Source organism: Brachyhypopomus gauderio, chromosome 8, assembly GCF_052324685.1.
Source record: "Brachyhypopomus gauderio isolate BG-103 chromosome 8, BGAUD_0.2, whole genome shotgun sequence".
Classification (NCBI taxonomy): Eukaryota; Metazoa; Chordata; class Actinopteri; order Gymnotiformes; family Hypopomidae; genus Brachyhypopomus; species Brachyhypopomus gauderio.
In genome coordinates, this window is record NC_135218.1 from 8,801,805 (window position 1) to 8,815,006 (window position 13,202).

A 13,202-nucleotide genomic window follows, 5' to 3' on the forward strand; every position below is an offset into this window, starting at 1 on the left:
TGATTATTGATTATTTATAAGACAATAAGGCAGTATTGGAGTTACAAATACATTTTTTTGTCTTTAGTGTAAGAAAAAATTTAAAAAATATCTCACCATGACTAGGTAGAAATGAAAAATGTATGTAAAATGATAATCTGGTGCCAAGCTGTCAGTGTTTTATAGACCACACCTCTTATTTAACCTGACCTTTGGGGCCCTTAGATACAATGCATCAAATTTAAAGTGAAGTGTAAAGCATTTCAGTATTTTAAGATTATAAATCAAGGGTAAATGTTAGTTGCCTATTTTCTTTATCAGCAGGTAGGATTTGGAGATCAGTGGAGATCACTGGTGTCCAGGCTGCTATGACCTCACAGCTCCAGGTTCCACCACCGGAGCTCAAAATGTTTTCGCCGCACATTTGACCCACAGTGCACTTCACCCATGAGCTTGTGATAAGAGGCAAAGTCATCGATGAAGGTGCATTTAAGCCCGAGTGGCTCCATCAGCGAGCGCATCTCTGTCTCCAGTGCACAGGTGCCGTTCACCTGCGGCCCAAATGGTTTGGGGATGCCCAGGTTCTGACCCAGAACCAGCATGTTGACCTGCAGACACACAAGCAACGTTCACCTTCCCACAGTACAGTACAACACAGATCAACTAGGTCAAATCATCACTGCAAGGCAAAGCACTTTGTTAATGGAGCAGCTCATTTAGATCTAAATGTGTGACCTTAAACTCTCAGCTGAATTAACTGAAAGACATCACTACTCTGGGGAGATGCAATAAAGAAATCTTTAAAAGTAAACATTAGAAATGCAATGTTCACAGTGGTTTTTCCTGAGAGAAATAAGTGAACTACAAAAATTCTATTTAGAAAATCTATATGTAAACACAGCTTTGCAAAACAGACAAATAAGACTGTATAATAACCGTATACAGCATTAACTGTTCACTGAAGGACCAAGCTGTACCATGTCAGGGTAATAGGCTGCAGCCCTGTTGCCCTCTTCAGGATCCACTTTAAACAGGATTGGAAGGTCAATGATATCTTCATCATCCAAGCCAAGTTCTTTCTTCAATACATCCCTGTTCCAATCAATACAGTTCTGAAAGAGTGAGTAAAAAAAAAATATTCTGTCAAAAAAGTGATTTCTATCAAAGAGACCTCCAGTACTTTGAACATTTTCATGATTAGATTATTCAGTGTGGACTAAACGAGGATCATTCATACAATGGTTCCCATTTAGTTATATCCAGATATAGAGAGTCAGAGAAGCTACTGTTCTGTAAGGCATCTTCTGAGACCAGAGAAGCTACTGTATGTCTTGTTCTTTCACATGAGTGCTGGTCCAAACCACATCCCTCACCTGCACATAGACGTTCTCCGCTCGTAACCCCTCGTCACTCATGAGTTGGTCAACACTGATCTCCTCTTCTTTACCTGGTAAAATACACATAGTGTTTACCAATGGCAGCTCAAGAGAAACAGCCTGAACATTCACATTGGCAACCTGCCAATATTCACCTTCAAAGAGTTTGGCATTCCCATGTCCTTTGTCCTGCAAGCTTTTGAATAGTTTATATCCTGAATCGGGGCTGGCCAGCAGCAGTCTGAATCCCTGGGTAATAAAACAGAACCAGTCAGACTAAAAGGTTACTAACACTATCCTGGTGAGAGGAATATATCTGTAGAGGCTGCTTTCTAAATGAGCTATTAGTGATGTCGACATAATACAGTAAACTCTCAGCCCTCAAAGAGATCTTTAAATAAGAGATGTTGACAAGACTTGAAGTAATATTAGAGGGCTTTGCTATTTACCTTTCTGTCAGGAGCTGGGACAAAGGTCATGAACTCATCCACATGACCCACAATGAGCCAATCAGAGTAAAGGGCGATGGGCTCTTGAACCTTCTGAGCCCAAAGGAAGTTCTGGACCACTTTAGCCATATTTCGGCCTTTTGTTGTGCTGGTGATGAAACATTTCAGTACTTTACTGCTATAAATCAAGGTTAAGTGATAGTTGCCTAGTTTCTTTATCAGCTACAGGTAGAACTTTGGAGAACATAAATGACCTCACAGCTCCAACATCAGTCACTCCTCTAGCAGCACACTATATAAACCCAAACATCACAGACTGCGGCTTGGAAGACTCACGTAGGGAAGGCCACGCCAATGAGGATGCGGCCCAGTGGGTATGTCTTCCCATTCACAGTGACTGGTGGACTGACCTCCAGATTACCAAAGGAGTCCAGGCTGTTTACCCGCTCATCCACAGGGTAACGGGTCACATAGCCAAAGTCTGGACCCTGAAACAATGTCCAAGTATGAGAGATCTCATACACTGCATTAGCATCCATGTGCAAGGGTACGTTACTGGGATATTAGTACAACATGGCCAAAAATGAGTTTTGTACTCATACCAGCAAGGAATTATATGGGAAATCATCAAGGTCTCCATTTCTTGGAGAGTCCAGCACGACAGGGAAATTATGGTGTGGTGAGTCAATGTAGCCAAACTCAATCTCATCCTATGGATACACAGTAATAGAAAAATCACTATCAGAACTTCTATTGTAGCAGTACTCCAAATGCATCAAGACCAAGAATTGGCCAAAGACGTAGAGTCAGACTAATACACTTTAGTAAGTTGTGCACACTAGTTGATTAACAATGTACTCATGGTGGTGAGTGTTAGCCAGTCAGACCTGCATCCAGCGATCTCCTCGGTTCATGTACTCATGGCATATCGTCAGCTTGTACCCACTGCTCTTCACCAGACTTTTTATGGCCTTCAGAAACTCCTTATTGTCTTGTGTGCTGCCAGTATGTGGGAGAAAACAGGTTTGTCCAGTTGTTAATGATGGTCATCACACCTTTCCTTGCTTTGCCGAGCTTTAGTGTTCATTTCAGCTGTGGGTTTCAAACTGACAAAACTGTTAATTAATTAATATTTGACTCGCATGGAATAAGCTGGCAATATTCTACCAAACAATGGAGATGTGTTTGAGTTGTTCTCAGGCAGGGAAAGTCATTTGTGTTTGTTCACATCACTTTATTTATTGGTAAATAAATGTTCTTTCCCACCCCCAGAAAGCTAAATTGAAATTCAGTGATGGATGTGTGCCAGCTGGCTAGCAGAGAATCAACAGAAACTCAACAGAAGTGATGTTAGGTACAGATTACATATTTATAAATGGTCCACCTCACCTGTGGTTATGGTAGGAATGATGGTAGTTAAAGACTCAGCACTTACCTGCACACAAAGACTTCCTCAGGTTTGAGGGTGTTGGGAGTCATAATCCAAGGGGCAACACGAAACAGGACCTTGTCGGTGTATATAGGAGTTTCTGGGAAACCCTGTAAAACCACAGTGAAAAATGTTCTGAGAGACTAATCAATAAGGCTTAGCCTTCTCTTTACATATTAGCCTATCAGAGTATGTGACAGAGGAATATTTACTCTGGTAGAGAAAATATAATAAATGAAACAGCTCAGAGTTTTGAAGAGTTTGAACTAACCTGGCCATTAGGCTCTAAAAGGCTGAGGTTTATGTTGACGAGCCCATCAAAGTCCTTATCAGGGAAACGAATGCCCTCCACGAAGAGCTCCTGCTGGGAGTCTCCACCCAGATAGGGAACCTCGCCTGCCAGATGCTCCTTATTCAGCACTAGAGGATAGTCTTTCATGAAGAGCTTGAGGAGCAGATATTCTGAAAAAGACAAGCTTATTTCACTTTAACTGTAGGGTTTTTGGTCAATCAGCTTATGAAGACCATGCTGTTGTCCCTGGACATCCAGCTATATTCTGCTGTAAGGTCATGTTTGATCACTCGTTCATTTGCATTTGTAAAACAAAATGAGACATTATCCTTAAGGATTTCTAAGAAACCTACAAAGGTGTGTTGGTTTAAACGTACTCAGAGTGGAGCTCTGTGGATTCCCACTGGTCCTGAAGACCCTCACACTCTCAGCGTGACTCTTGGAGATGTGGAGGCTTAGCTTATAGCCCTCTGGGAGTGCAGCTGGACCTCTGGTGCGTAAGATCATCTTGGACATATCCTTTAAATCTGCCATTACAACACCATCTCAGTACCTCTGTGTCTTACTGTACAAACTGTTTTTCACCTGCATGTAAAACTACAATTTAGAAAATATTTTCTTTGTGGACTTGTATGAACACTTAATGACTATACTTTTAGGTTTTTACCAAACCATTCATTTTTGAAGCACTGTGAGTTCAAGAATGCCAATGTTTACACAAGGGTCTCCACCCATATTCTGTACATCTGCCCTTAAGTTCCTTGCTGCACAGGAATACCCAAGTTCCTCCTCTGAGACTTATGAAAGGCTTGAATACCTGAGACTCTAGTGACTTCCTCATTCTCACAGTCCACTTCTTTTCCTACAATGGACTCAGAATCACAGTTGACCAGCAGAATGGCACCATGGCCTTTTGGACCCCACTTCCAAGAAGCCTTAGAGAGGGAGAGATGAAGCTTCTTCAGGGAGAATCCACACGTAAAACAGTTCATATCAGACATTCCCCTCTATCCCAAAAAGGAGAACAGTTCCATCCATCACTGTGATGATTATTCCAATTCACAAGTATTCAAAAAGCATGAAGTCTGTCTGCATTCTCCAAGGCAATAGTAGACAAATATGATATGGATATAGCAATCACTTCCTGGAAACAGAAAATGGCGGTAAATTTCTACCTCGGACTACATGAAGAGATTATAAGTGATATGCAGAAATTTAGATAATTTATAAGTGATATGCAGAAATGTCTTTAAGCATGACAGTGTTAGCAAGTTGGCAGTAGACACACACAAACACACACACACACCATGCCTTACCCCTTTCACCTCAATATTTCTAAGTTATAAATAGTATTATAATTAGATTTTATTATATTCATTTTGTAGGAGATAGCATAGGTTTGTGGGAAAGTCAAATAGGCAGTTAATTAACACCGTATAGTCCTGAAGAAACTGAGCTAAAATGCCTGAGGCACAAGCCTGTAGGAACCTGCTGAACCTTGTACAGGTATATCATTACACACCTTGTTTGGGTTGTTCTTCTCAACGATGCCATCTCGATCTGCATCTACATCCAGAGAGATTTCTGCAAGAGAACATTAGCAGGTTGAAGAGAATATGGTCTTTACCAGTATTCATCAAGTAAAAGACCAGTAACTGATTTGAAGGTTATTAGGAGATTATTATGAAAGAATGGCATGTTGAAGAACAGCTATCTTGTGACATTTTGAGTGACAGTCAAACCTACACAGAGCACTAGGCCTAAGGTGAAAACTGATGGCATGTTCACACAGGCTGCCCTTGTAGAACCATGTATGCTTCATTTACATTCATGTTCAGTTCAAGGACACATACCAACAGCTGTAAGATGTAGCACTGCATTCCCAATGAGTTCTGACTTGTCTCCATAGAACTTCACAGATAACTGTAATACATAAGCAACATAGTAGACCTTACAGTGGGATTGCATTGACTGCAAAAACACATTGCAAAAAAACATGTATTAGTTAAAATATCTGATGCAGCTGATAGCATGGGCTCTAAGACAATTCACAAAATGAACATGATTATGCCTTTTATTGATGATATACTTTTATATATGATTATTTATGTTCCATGGGGTCAGTGTGAGCGGGGTAGAGCGGGTTCAGGTCAACCCAAGAGAGGCTGCATGAACTGAGGTGGAGGGTGTGGGTGCAGGACCAGGTTACCTTGCTCTCATTCACCAGATCACTTGCAGCTTTCATGGAGATGAACAGCACAGTGTTTTTAGTGAGGACTTGTGGAGAGAGAAAGGAACCCCCATCCGGGTCATTAACCGGGACACCTGCTTCCACTCTGAACTGCACGGTGGGGGTGCATTTTATTGAGAAGAACTTGCTTTGTGAAGGGGCACATCTGCACACACACACACACACACACACACACACACACACACACACACACACACACACACACACACACACACATGCACACATACACACATACACACATGCATCACTTTCTTTATAAAGACACAACAGGTGGCAATGTAACCTCTGGCATTATATAATCTCAGTGCGTTTTTGACCAGGAACATATAATTTTGCAAAACTGTATACAACATGAACATTATATAGACCATTAAAACACAATATAGATCATTAAGTTACAACACAATATAGATCATGAAGTTACAACGCAATATAGATCATTAAGTAAACTGCTATCATGTGCGTGACAGTACGGTGATAGTGTCTGGAGAGCAGAAAAATAAACTAAATAGAATGAACATTCTGGAGTGAACACACACATCTGCATCACTTTGTACATAAAAAGCAACCGGTTGAACTGCAGCCTCTAGCTTTATACAGTCTTAGGACTGACAGCAAGCATTTCAAAAGAAGGCTAGGAATTTGCAAGATAATATACAACATAACTATACACCACAGACCACTACAACACATTACTGTAAGGGAACTGCAATCATGTGCGTGACACCATGGTGACTGTCTGAAGACGAGAAAAGGGAACTAAATGTATTTATCATTCTACAAAGTTGGCATTTTTCAGCATTTCTGTGCCACCACACCACAGTTTCGTGCGGACGTTGAAAACCCTCTAGCCACAGCTGTACAGCCAAAGTCCCTGGACGCTGCTCACCTCCACACAGACCAGCTGCTCACCACCACACACACCAGTCCCCTGTCCTCAGCAGACGTCCCCCTGACTACACAGTTTTCTACCCTGTGTGTAGACCATCTCACAGCCCCAGTCTGGTTCTTGTCCTGGTCACCTGTCACACTTTCTATCCCTGTCTCGGGCTCTGGGTTTCACCCAGTGTGTGTTATTGTCTCATTTTCTGTCCCCACTGATGTCTCCAGCCCACTGTTCAACCTCACCAGTGGCTCTGAGCACTATTTGGGTTTGATTTGCAAGACCCTCCCAGGTTTTCCATTGTCATTATGTTCATTATGTGTTTTTGCGTGCTGTCCTTCAGTCTTGGTTACCCTCCTAGTTTGATAGTATGTTACTTTGTTCTCATTTCCTCCTTGTGGTCTGTTTGTATTTATGTTATCCAGTTTTGTTTCTAAGTGCAATGCAAGTTACTGCAGTTAAACTGCTGTAGGTTGAATAGGCAGAGATGTTTACATTAGTTTTCTTCTCGTGAAGAAAAAAGAGTAAATGTATTTTCAAGTGGGTCATCTTTGTATCTTAGATACCATATATGGACGTGAAGAGTGAATGTTATGTTTTGAAACTCAACTTTTCCATATTACTTTATAATCTTTATTTCAGCAAAGCAGGGGATATTATGGTTTCCTTAAGCATTTAAAAAGTTTGAAGTTAAATGCGAATCTGGCAGTTTAAACATTGCATTTACAAACAAAACACAAAATGAAAAAGACTAATTTACACATTTACTAATAATGTGAGCTGATGAAAAAAATTATATGAGGAAAGAAAGATTTATCTTGAAAATAACGATCATAAACCTCTTTCTGGGCAATTATATGTTTAGGTAGCCTACATGAACATGTTGTCCTGCATTTGTTTATGCAATATAATTCATCTAGACCGAAATTTATTAGAATGTGCCCTGCAGTATGCAAGAGATGCCGACCCAGTGTTTAGCCAACAGAATCCTTTTGTGTATAGGCGAAGACATCAATGACACTCTGTTAGTGTTTGCATTATAAACGAGGCTACAGAGTCTGGCCCACATCAGACCGGAATGCTGTCAGAATACAAAAAGACCTTTCAGTCCTCACCAGAAACAACAGGAAATGCGTTTCTACTGATCTAAATGCAAGTAAGTATGTTAAGATGCAAACAGATAATACCGAAGTTAATTCACAAGCGTTCACAACATGATAACAGTTCATTCTCACGCTCATTTTGCTGTTCAACCATAAGCTCCAAGACTTTAGCTGAACATCAGAAACTATAAGAGAGATATCATACACTAGAAATAGTTGCGGTAACTGACAGAAAATGTAAACGTTGCCAGTTTAATGAACCCGGTGGAAGCGAACTCTACATAAATACTACCTGTATACATTCACTCTCAGTTCCGTTCCGACCACATATATCGTCCTTGTAGTCAGTCCACTCTCAAGTCGAAGTGTGCGAGACGGATTCATGGTGCTGCGAGTTGTCTGCCAATACAGCTGAACACAGCCACTGCCAAACCAACTTATTTATTTCTTTATTTTACTGTAGATCACGTTGGTACAGTAAGAGGTCCGATTGGTGAGGAAACTGTCATATGTGGACCTCACAATATCCGCTAGACGGTGCTAGATATGGAAAATGTTACTGCTTCCTAAAATAAAAATGAGAAATAAGATATCGTTCTCTTATTATTGTAATATTCCGGTTTGATTCTTTGCGCGAATATCGCAATGACTAAGCTAAACAAATTAGACTTTTTATCCCTATCAATTAGGCAAATACTAGTAAAATCAGTAATAATGTTCCTCAGAGACTGTTAAATCATTTTCGCCTGCGCTTTATGTATTTTTATCTCCTGTACCCGTCCAAACTTTCCCAAACTTGCGTTTGTATTTTGCAGGTTGTTGTGGTTTGGAAGACGCGTTAGAGAAGTGAGGATGTGGGTGACACTAGACCTACCTGTGCAGGTGAACCTTCAGCTCCGTACCGACAACATAAACAATGCTCAACACCTTGTTGACTTCAAGACGGTATGTTCGCTGATACATATTTGTCGGAAATGTCCTGTGCTGTGAGCCAGACGTTTTCTGTTGCTCCATAGTGAACTTTTGAGATCTCAGATATCCTGCTCGGTAATTTGAGTCTGGTTGAGCTGCAAAGCGCAGACGTGTCAGTACTTGTTCTGTACAAACAGATAAGCCCACTAAGGCTTGAGAGTTTGCCTTTATATTAAGGCTATATTGCCTTTATCTACGGGCTTGGTTATTATTAGGGTTCACACACATAGTGTGGGAAACCTATTGTAATTGCTATTATTAGGGGTCCAAGCACTGAAGGTGCTGGAACCCTATTGTAATTGTTCCGATTATTAGGGGTCCAAGCACCAGCGGTGCTGGAACCCTATTGGTTTTGTTCCGATTATTATTATTATTATTATTCTTCTTTTTCTGCCTTAAAACGCGTCGTGCAGCCTAAACCGTAAGTCCTACAGACTTCTCCTTTGGCCAACTTGTAGTACTCCTCTCCGCTACTCAGGCGCAACACGCCAGCCCGATCCGACCATAGGTGGCGCTATAGCGCACAAAATCGCATGAAAAAGTTTACACAGGTGTTTCTCCTACACCGTATGTCCTAGAGATAAAATTCAAACTGCATCTGATCAGGCATGAGCTCATCTAAAAAAAGTTCCATTGAAGCTATATGCTCCGCCCCTTACATGTCGAGCTAATTTGCATAATATGCAAATACGCACACATTTTTGAGCGCGTACTAGTCCCTGGATTTTTCACATACATGCACATATGTGGTATCCATGCGTTCAGAAGAGTCTGAACTTTAATTGTTATGGAGCCAAAGTGCACATTTCTGCACATGGGCGTGGCCACATGCATCAGAAGTCAAGCGTAGAAAATTCCTTCGCCAAAAATCCACATATTCTGCTGTATCTCAGGCATACTTTCATGTATTCACTCCAAATTTCACACACATGTACCTATTGGGTGTCTAGACCGGTACATACATTTTGGCAGACATGCACACCTAGGTGGCGCTATAACGGCCAAAAAACTCTCCTGCCCACACCGATTGGCCAAATAACTCCAAACTTGGTACGCATCATCTATATGCACCTATGACACAGGTCCTTGACCTGCACCATCATATGTCCAATATGGCCGCCGCTATCGACCAATCAGCTTTCAGTACACCTTTCACAAGCTTATCATATGCCAATCAACATGAAACTCACATATTATGTTCATCTACACACCCTCTAAGACATACTCAAGTATGACAGGAATTGCACCACTAGGTGGCGCTATACTAGAATTTCCTGAATTACCCCTACATCTTTCTTACACATGCACATACATGCAATGGCCTACCTATAGGTTTCATATAAACATTGCTTCACCCATACCTACCCAGTGATTACACACACATGCTTACGCATCTCAGGCGTGCCAGATGGTGCCCATACCCTGTGCTTGGACCCCGTAATTGCCGCTTGCGGCTATATTTATTATTATTCTTCTTTTTCTGCCCTAAAACGCGTTGTGCAGACCAAACCGTAACACCTACAGACTTCTCCTTTGGCCAACTTGTAGTACTCCTCTCCGCTACTCAGGCGCAACACGCCAGCCCGATCCGACCATAGGTGGCGCTATAGAGCGCAAAAAATTGTCACGCCTACACCGTATGTCATAAACAAAAAATTCCAATTGCATCTGATCAGTCATCTTCCATTCTACAAAAAATACATTTGAACCCATAAGCTCCGCCCCTTACATGTCGAGCTAATTTGCATAATATGCAAATTTGCACACATTTTTGAGCGCGTACTAGTCCCTGGATTTTTCACATACATGCACATATGTGGTATCAAAACGTTCAGAAGAGTCTGAACTTTAAAAGTTATGGAGCCAAAGTGCACATTTCTGCACATGGGCGTGGCCACATGCATCACAAGTCAAGCGTCGAAAATTCCTTCGCCAAAAATCCACATATTCTGCTGTATCTCAGGCATACTTTCATGTATTCACTCCAAATTTCACACACATGTACCTATTGGGTGTCTAGACCTGCACATGCATTTTGGCAGACATGCACACCTAGGTGGCGCTATAACGGCCAAAAAACTCTCCTGCCCACACCGATTGGCCAAATAACTCCAAACTTGGTACGCATCATCTATATGCACCTATGACACAGGTCCTTGATCTGCACTATCATATGTCCAATATGGCCGCCGCTATCGACCAATCAGCTTTCAGTACACCTTTCACAAGCTTTTCATATGCCAATTTTTTTTCTGCCTTAAAACGCGTTGTGCAGCCTAAACCGTAAGACCTACAGACTTCTCCTTTGGCCAACTTGTAGTACTCCTCTCCGCTACTCAGGCGCAACACGCCAGCCCGATCTGACCATAGGTGGCGCTATAGCGCACAAAAACGCATGAAAAAGTTTAAACTGGTGTTTCTCCTAAACCGTATGTCCTAGAGACAAAATGTAAACTTCACCTGATCAGGCATGTGCTCATCTAAAAAAAGTTCCATTGAAGCCATATGCTCCGCCCCTTACATGTCGAGCTAATTTGCATAATATGCAAATTTGCACAAATTTTTGAGCGCGTACTAGTCCCTGGATTTTTCACATACATGCACATATGTGGTATCCAGGCGCTCACAAGAGTCTGAACTTTAATTGTTATGGAGCCAAAGTGCACATTTCTGCACATGGGTGTGGCCACATGCATCACAAGTCAAGCGTAGAAAATTCCTTCGCCAACAATCCACATATTCTGCTGTATCTCAGGCATACTTTCATGTATTCACTCCAAATTTCACACACATGTACCTATTGGGTGTCTAGACCGGCACATACATTTTGGCAGACATGCACACCTAGGTGGCGCTATAACGGCCAAAAAACTCTCCTGCCCACACCGATTGGCCAAATAACTCCAAACTTGGTACGCATCATCTATATGCACCTATGACACAGGTCCTTGACCTGCACCATCATATGTCCAAAATGGCCGCCGCTATCGACCAATCAGCTTTCAGTTCACATTTCACAAGCTTATCATAAGCCAATCAACATGAAACTCACATATTATGTTCATCTACACACCCTCTAAGACATACTCAAGTATGACGGGAATTGCACCACTAGGTGGCGCTATACTAGAATTTCCTGAATTACCCCTACATCTTTCTTACACATGCACACACATGCAATGGCCTACCTATAGGTTTCATATACACATTGCTTCACCCATACCTACCCAGTGATTACACACACATGCTTACGCATCTCAGGCGTGCCAGATGGTGCCCATACCCTGTGCTTGGACCCCGTAATTGCCGCTTGCGGCTATATTTCTTATTATTATTATTTTTCTCCGCATAAAACGCATACTGCAGCCTAGACCGTAAGGCCCAGGGACACCAAACTTGGCAGTATGGTGTAGTCTGTTTGCAGGACCGTGGTTAAGTACAGACACCCATATTGGCCTGATGGTGGCGCTATAGCGCAGCATTTTGCGTTTTTGTCCATATCTCCCACACCCTAGGGCCTAGAAACAAAATTCCACTTCTGATGGATTCCTTGGGTCAAGGCAAATAAAAAATAAATTTGAACCATTAAGCTCCGCCCACTTAGATTTTTTGCTAATTTGCATAATAAGCAAAACCTACTTTTTTATACTAGTCCCTGGTTTTTCATAGGATCACCACAATCTTGGTGTCAGTCTTTTCAGGAGAATCTCTTTATCAAAGTTGCTTTAAAACATTTTGAGATTTGCATACAGTCTGGTTGTCACATGTCAATCAATAGCTCCAAGGCGTGGCCAAATTTACTTAAACAGCCATATCTCAGCAACGCTTAGACCGATCTTCATAAAATTTTAACAGTTGTTAGGGCACATGACTCCGAGGGCATAGGTCAAAGCTGGCCACGATTGTCCAATAGGGGGCGCTATAACATGGGAAAAACTGTTTCTCAGAAACCATTAGTCACATCAAGCCAAAACTTTACATGCATCATCAGGGGCCCAAATGGTATCAATACACACAATGATGACATCATCACTCAAAAAACATGGCTGCCATGAGCCAATTAATTTTATTTTGAATGAATTGGCCATTTGGCAGACTTAACATTGGCCAATCAACATGAAACCTCACCACTGTGCATTTCTCAGGACTATGTGTCATGCTGTGCAGTTTTGAAACATTTGGCCACTAGGTGGCGCTATTTGTGAAAATCATGCATAACTCCTCCAAATTTTCACTTAGGAACATGCAACTTGATTCTTTTTATTCATTGCAGTAGACCTGACAACTTTGCCATTACAAGTCCTATTCAAAAATGCATAGTTTTGTCACATTCATCAATTGTTTGAAAATAGCTCTTTACAAACAAGTCCTAGGAATTTGATCCAATTATGGCAATATTGGTATGAGCATAAGCTGTAGTCCCTGGAGGTAAAAAGTAATTAAAAAAATTTTGGATTTTCAAATTTTC

The 13,202-nt window shown here is 41.5% G+C and overlaps 1 protein-coding gene across 2 annotated transcripts; it reads right to left on the minus strand.

Moving 5' to 3' along the window:
• On the minus strand, positions 1-8,846 carry LOC143521405 (protein-arginine deiminase type-2-like). Of its 2 annotated transcripts, none has more exons than XM_077014232.1 (16): positions 8,055-8,269; positions 5,735-5,921; positions 5,379-5,448; positions 5,048-5,109; positions 4,343-4,460; positions 3,903-4,052; positions 3,505-3,695; positions 3,240-3,343; positions 2,692-2,803; positions 2,407-2,514; positions 2,141-2,292; positions 1,805-1,952; positions 1,511-1,604; positions 1,353-1,426; positions 957-1,091; positions 1-587 (listed from the first exon to the last, which is right to left on the minus strand). In XM_077014232.1, the coding sequence occupies exons 1-16, from the start codon at positions 8,144-8,146 to the stop codon at positions 354-356; spliced, it is 2,031 nt and encodes a 676-aa protein (XP_076870347.1). In that variant the 5' UTR covers positions 8,147-8,269; the 3' UTR covers positions 1-353. The 2 variants fall into 2 exon arrangements, with proteins under 2 accessions (XP_076870347.1, XP_076870346.1); XM_077014231.1 differs by lacking the exon at positions 8,055-8,269 and adding an exon at positions 8,637-8,846 and having other exon boundaries at positions 2-587.
• Between the last annotated feature and the right edge of the window lie 4,356 nt (positions 8,847-13,202).

Bases quoted from the DNA above. Each gene is read 5' to 3' on its own strand.
- LOC143521405 (XM_077014231.1), bottom strand. From the start codon at position 8,776: ATGGAGCAACAGAAAACGTCTGGCTCACAGCACAGGACATTTCCGACA. The intron at 3,344-3,504 runs GTTAGTTCAAAC...GTGGTTTTACAG, and splicing joins TTTTAGAGCCTAATGGCCAG to GGTTTCCCAGAAACTCCTAT. The intron at 1,427-1,510 runs GTGAATATTGGC...GTATTTTACCAG, and splicing joins GAATGCCAAACTCTTTGAAG to GTAAAGAAGAGGAGATCAGT.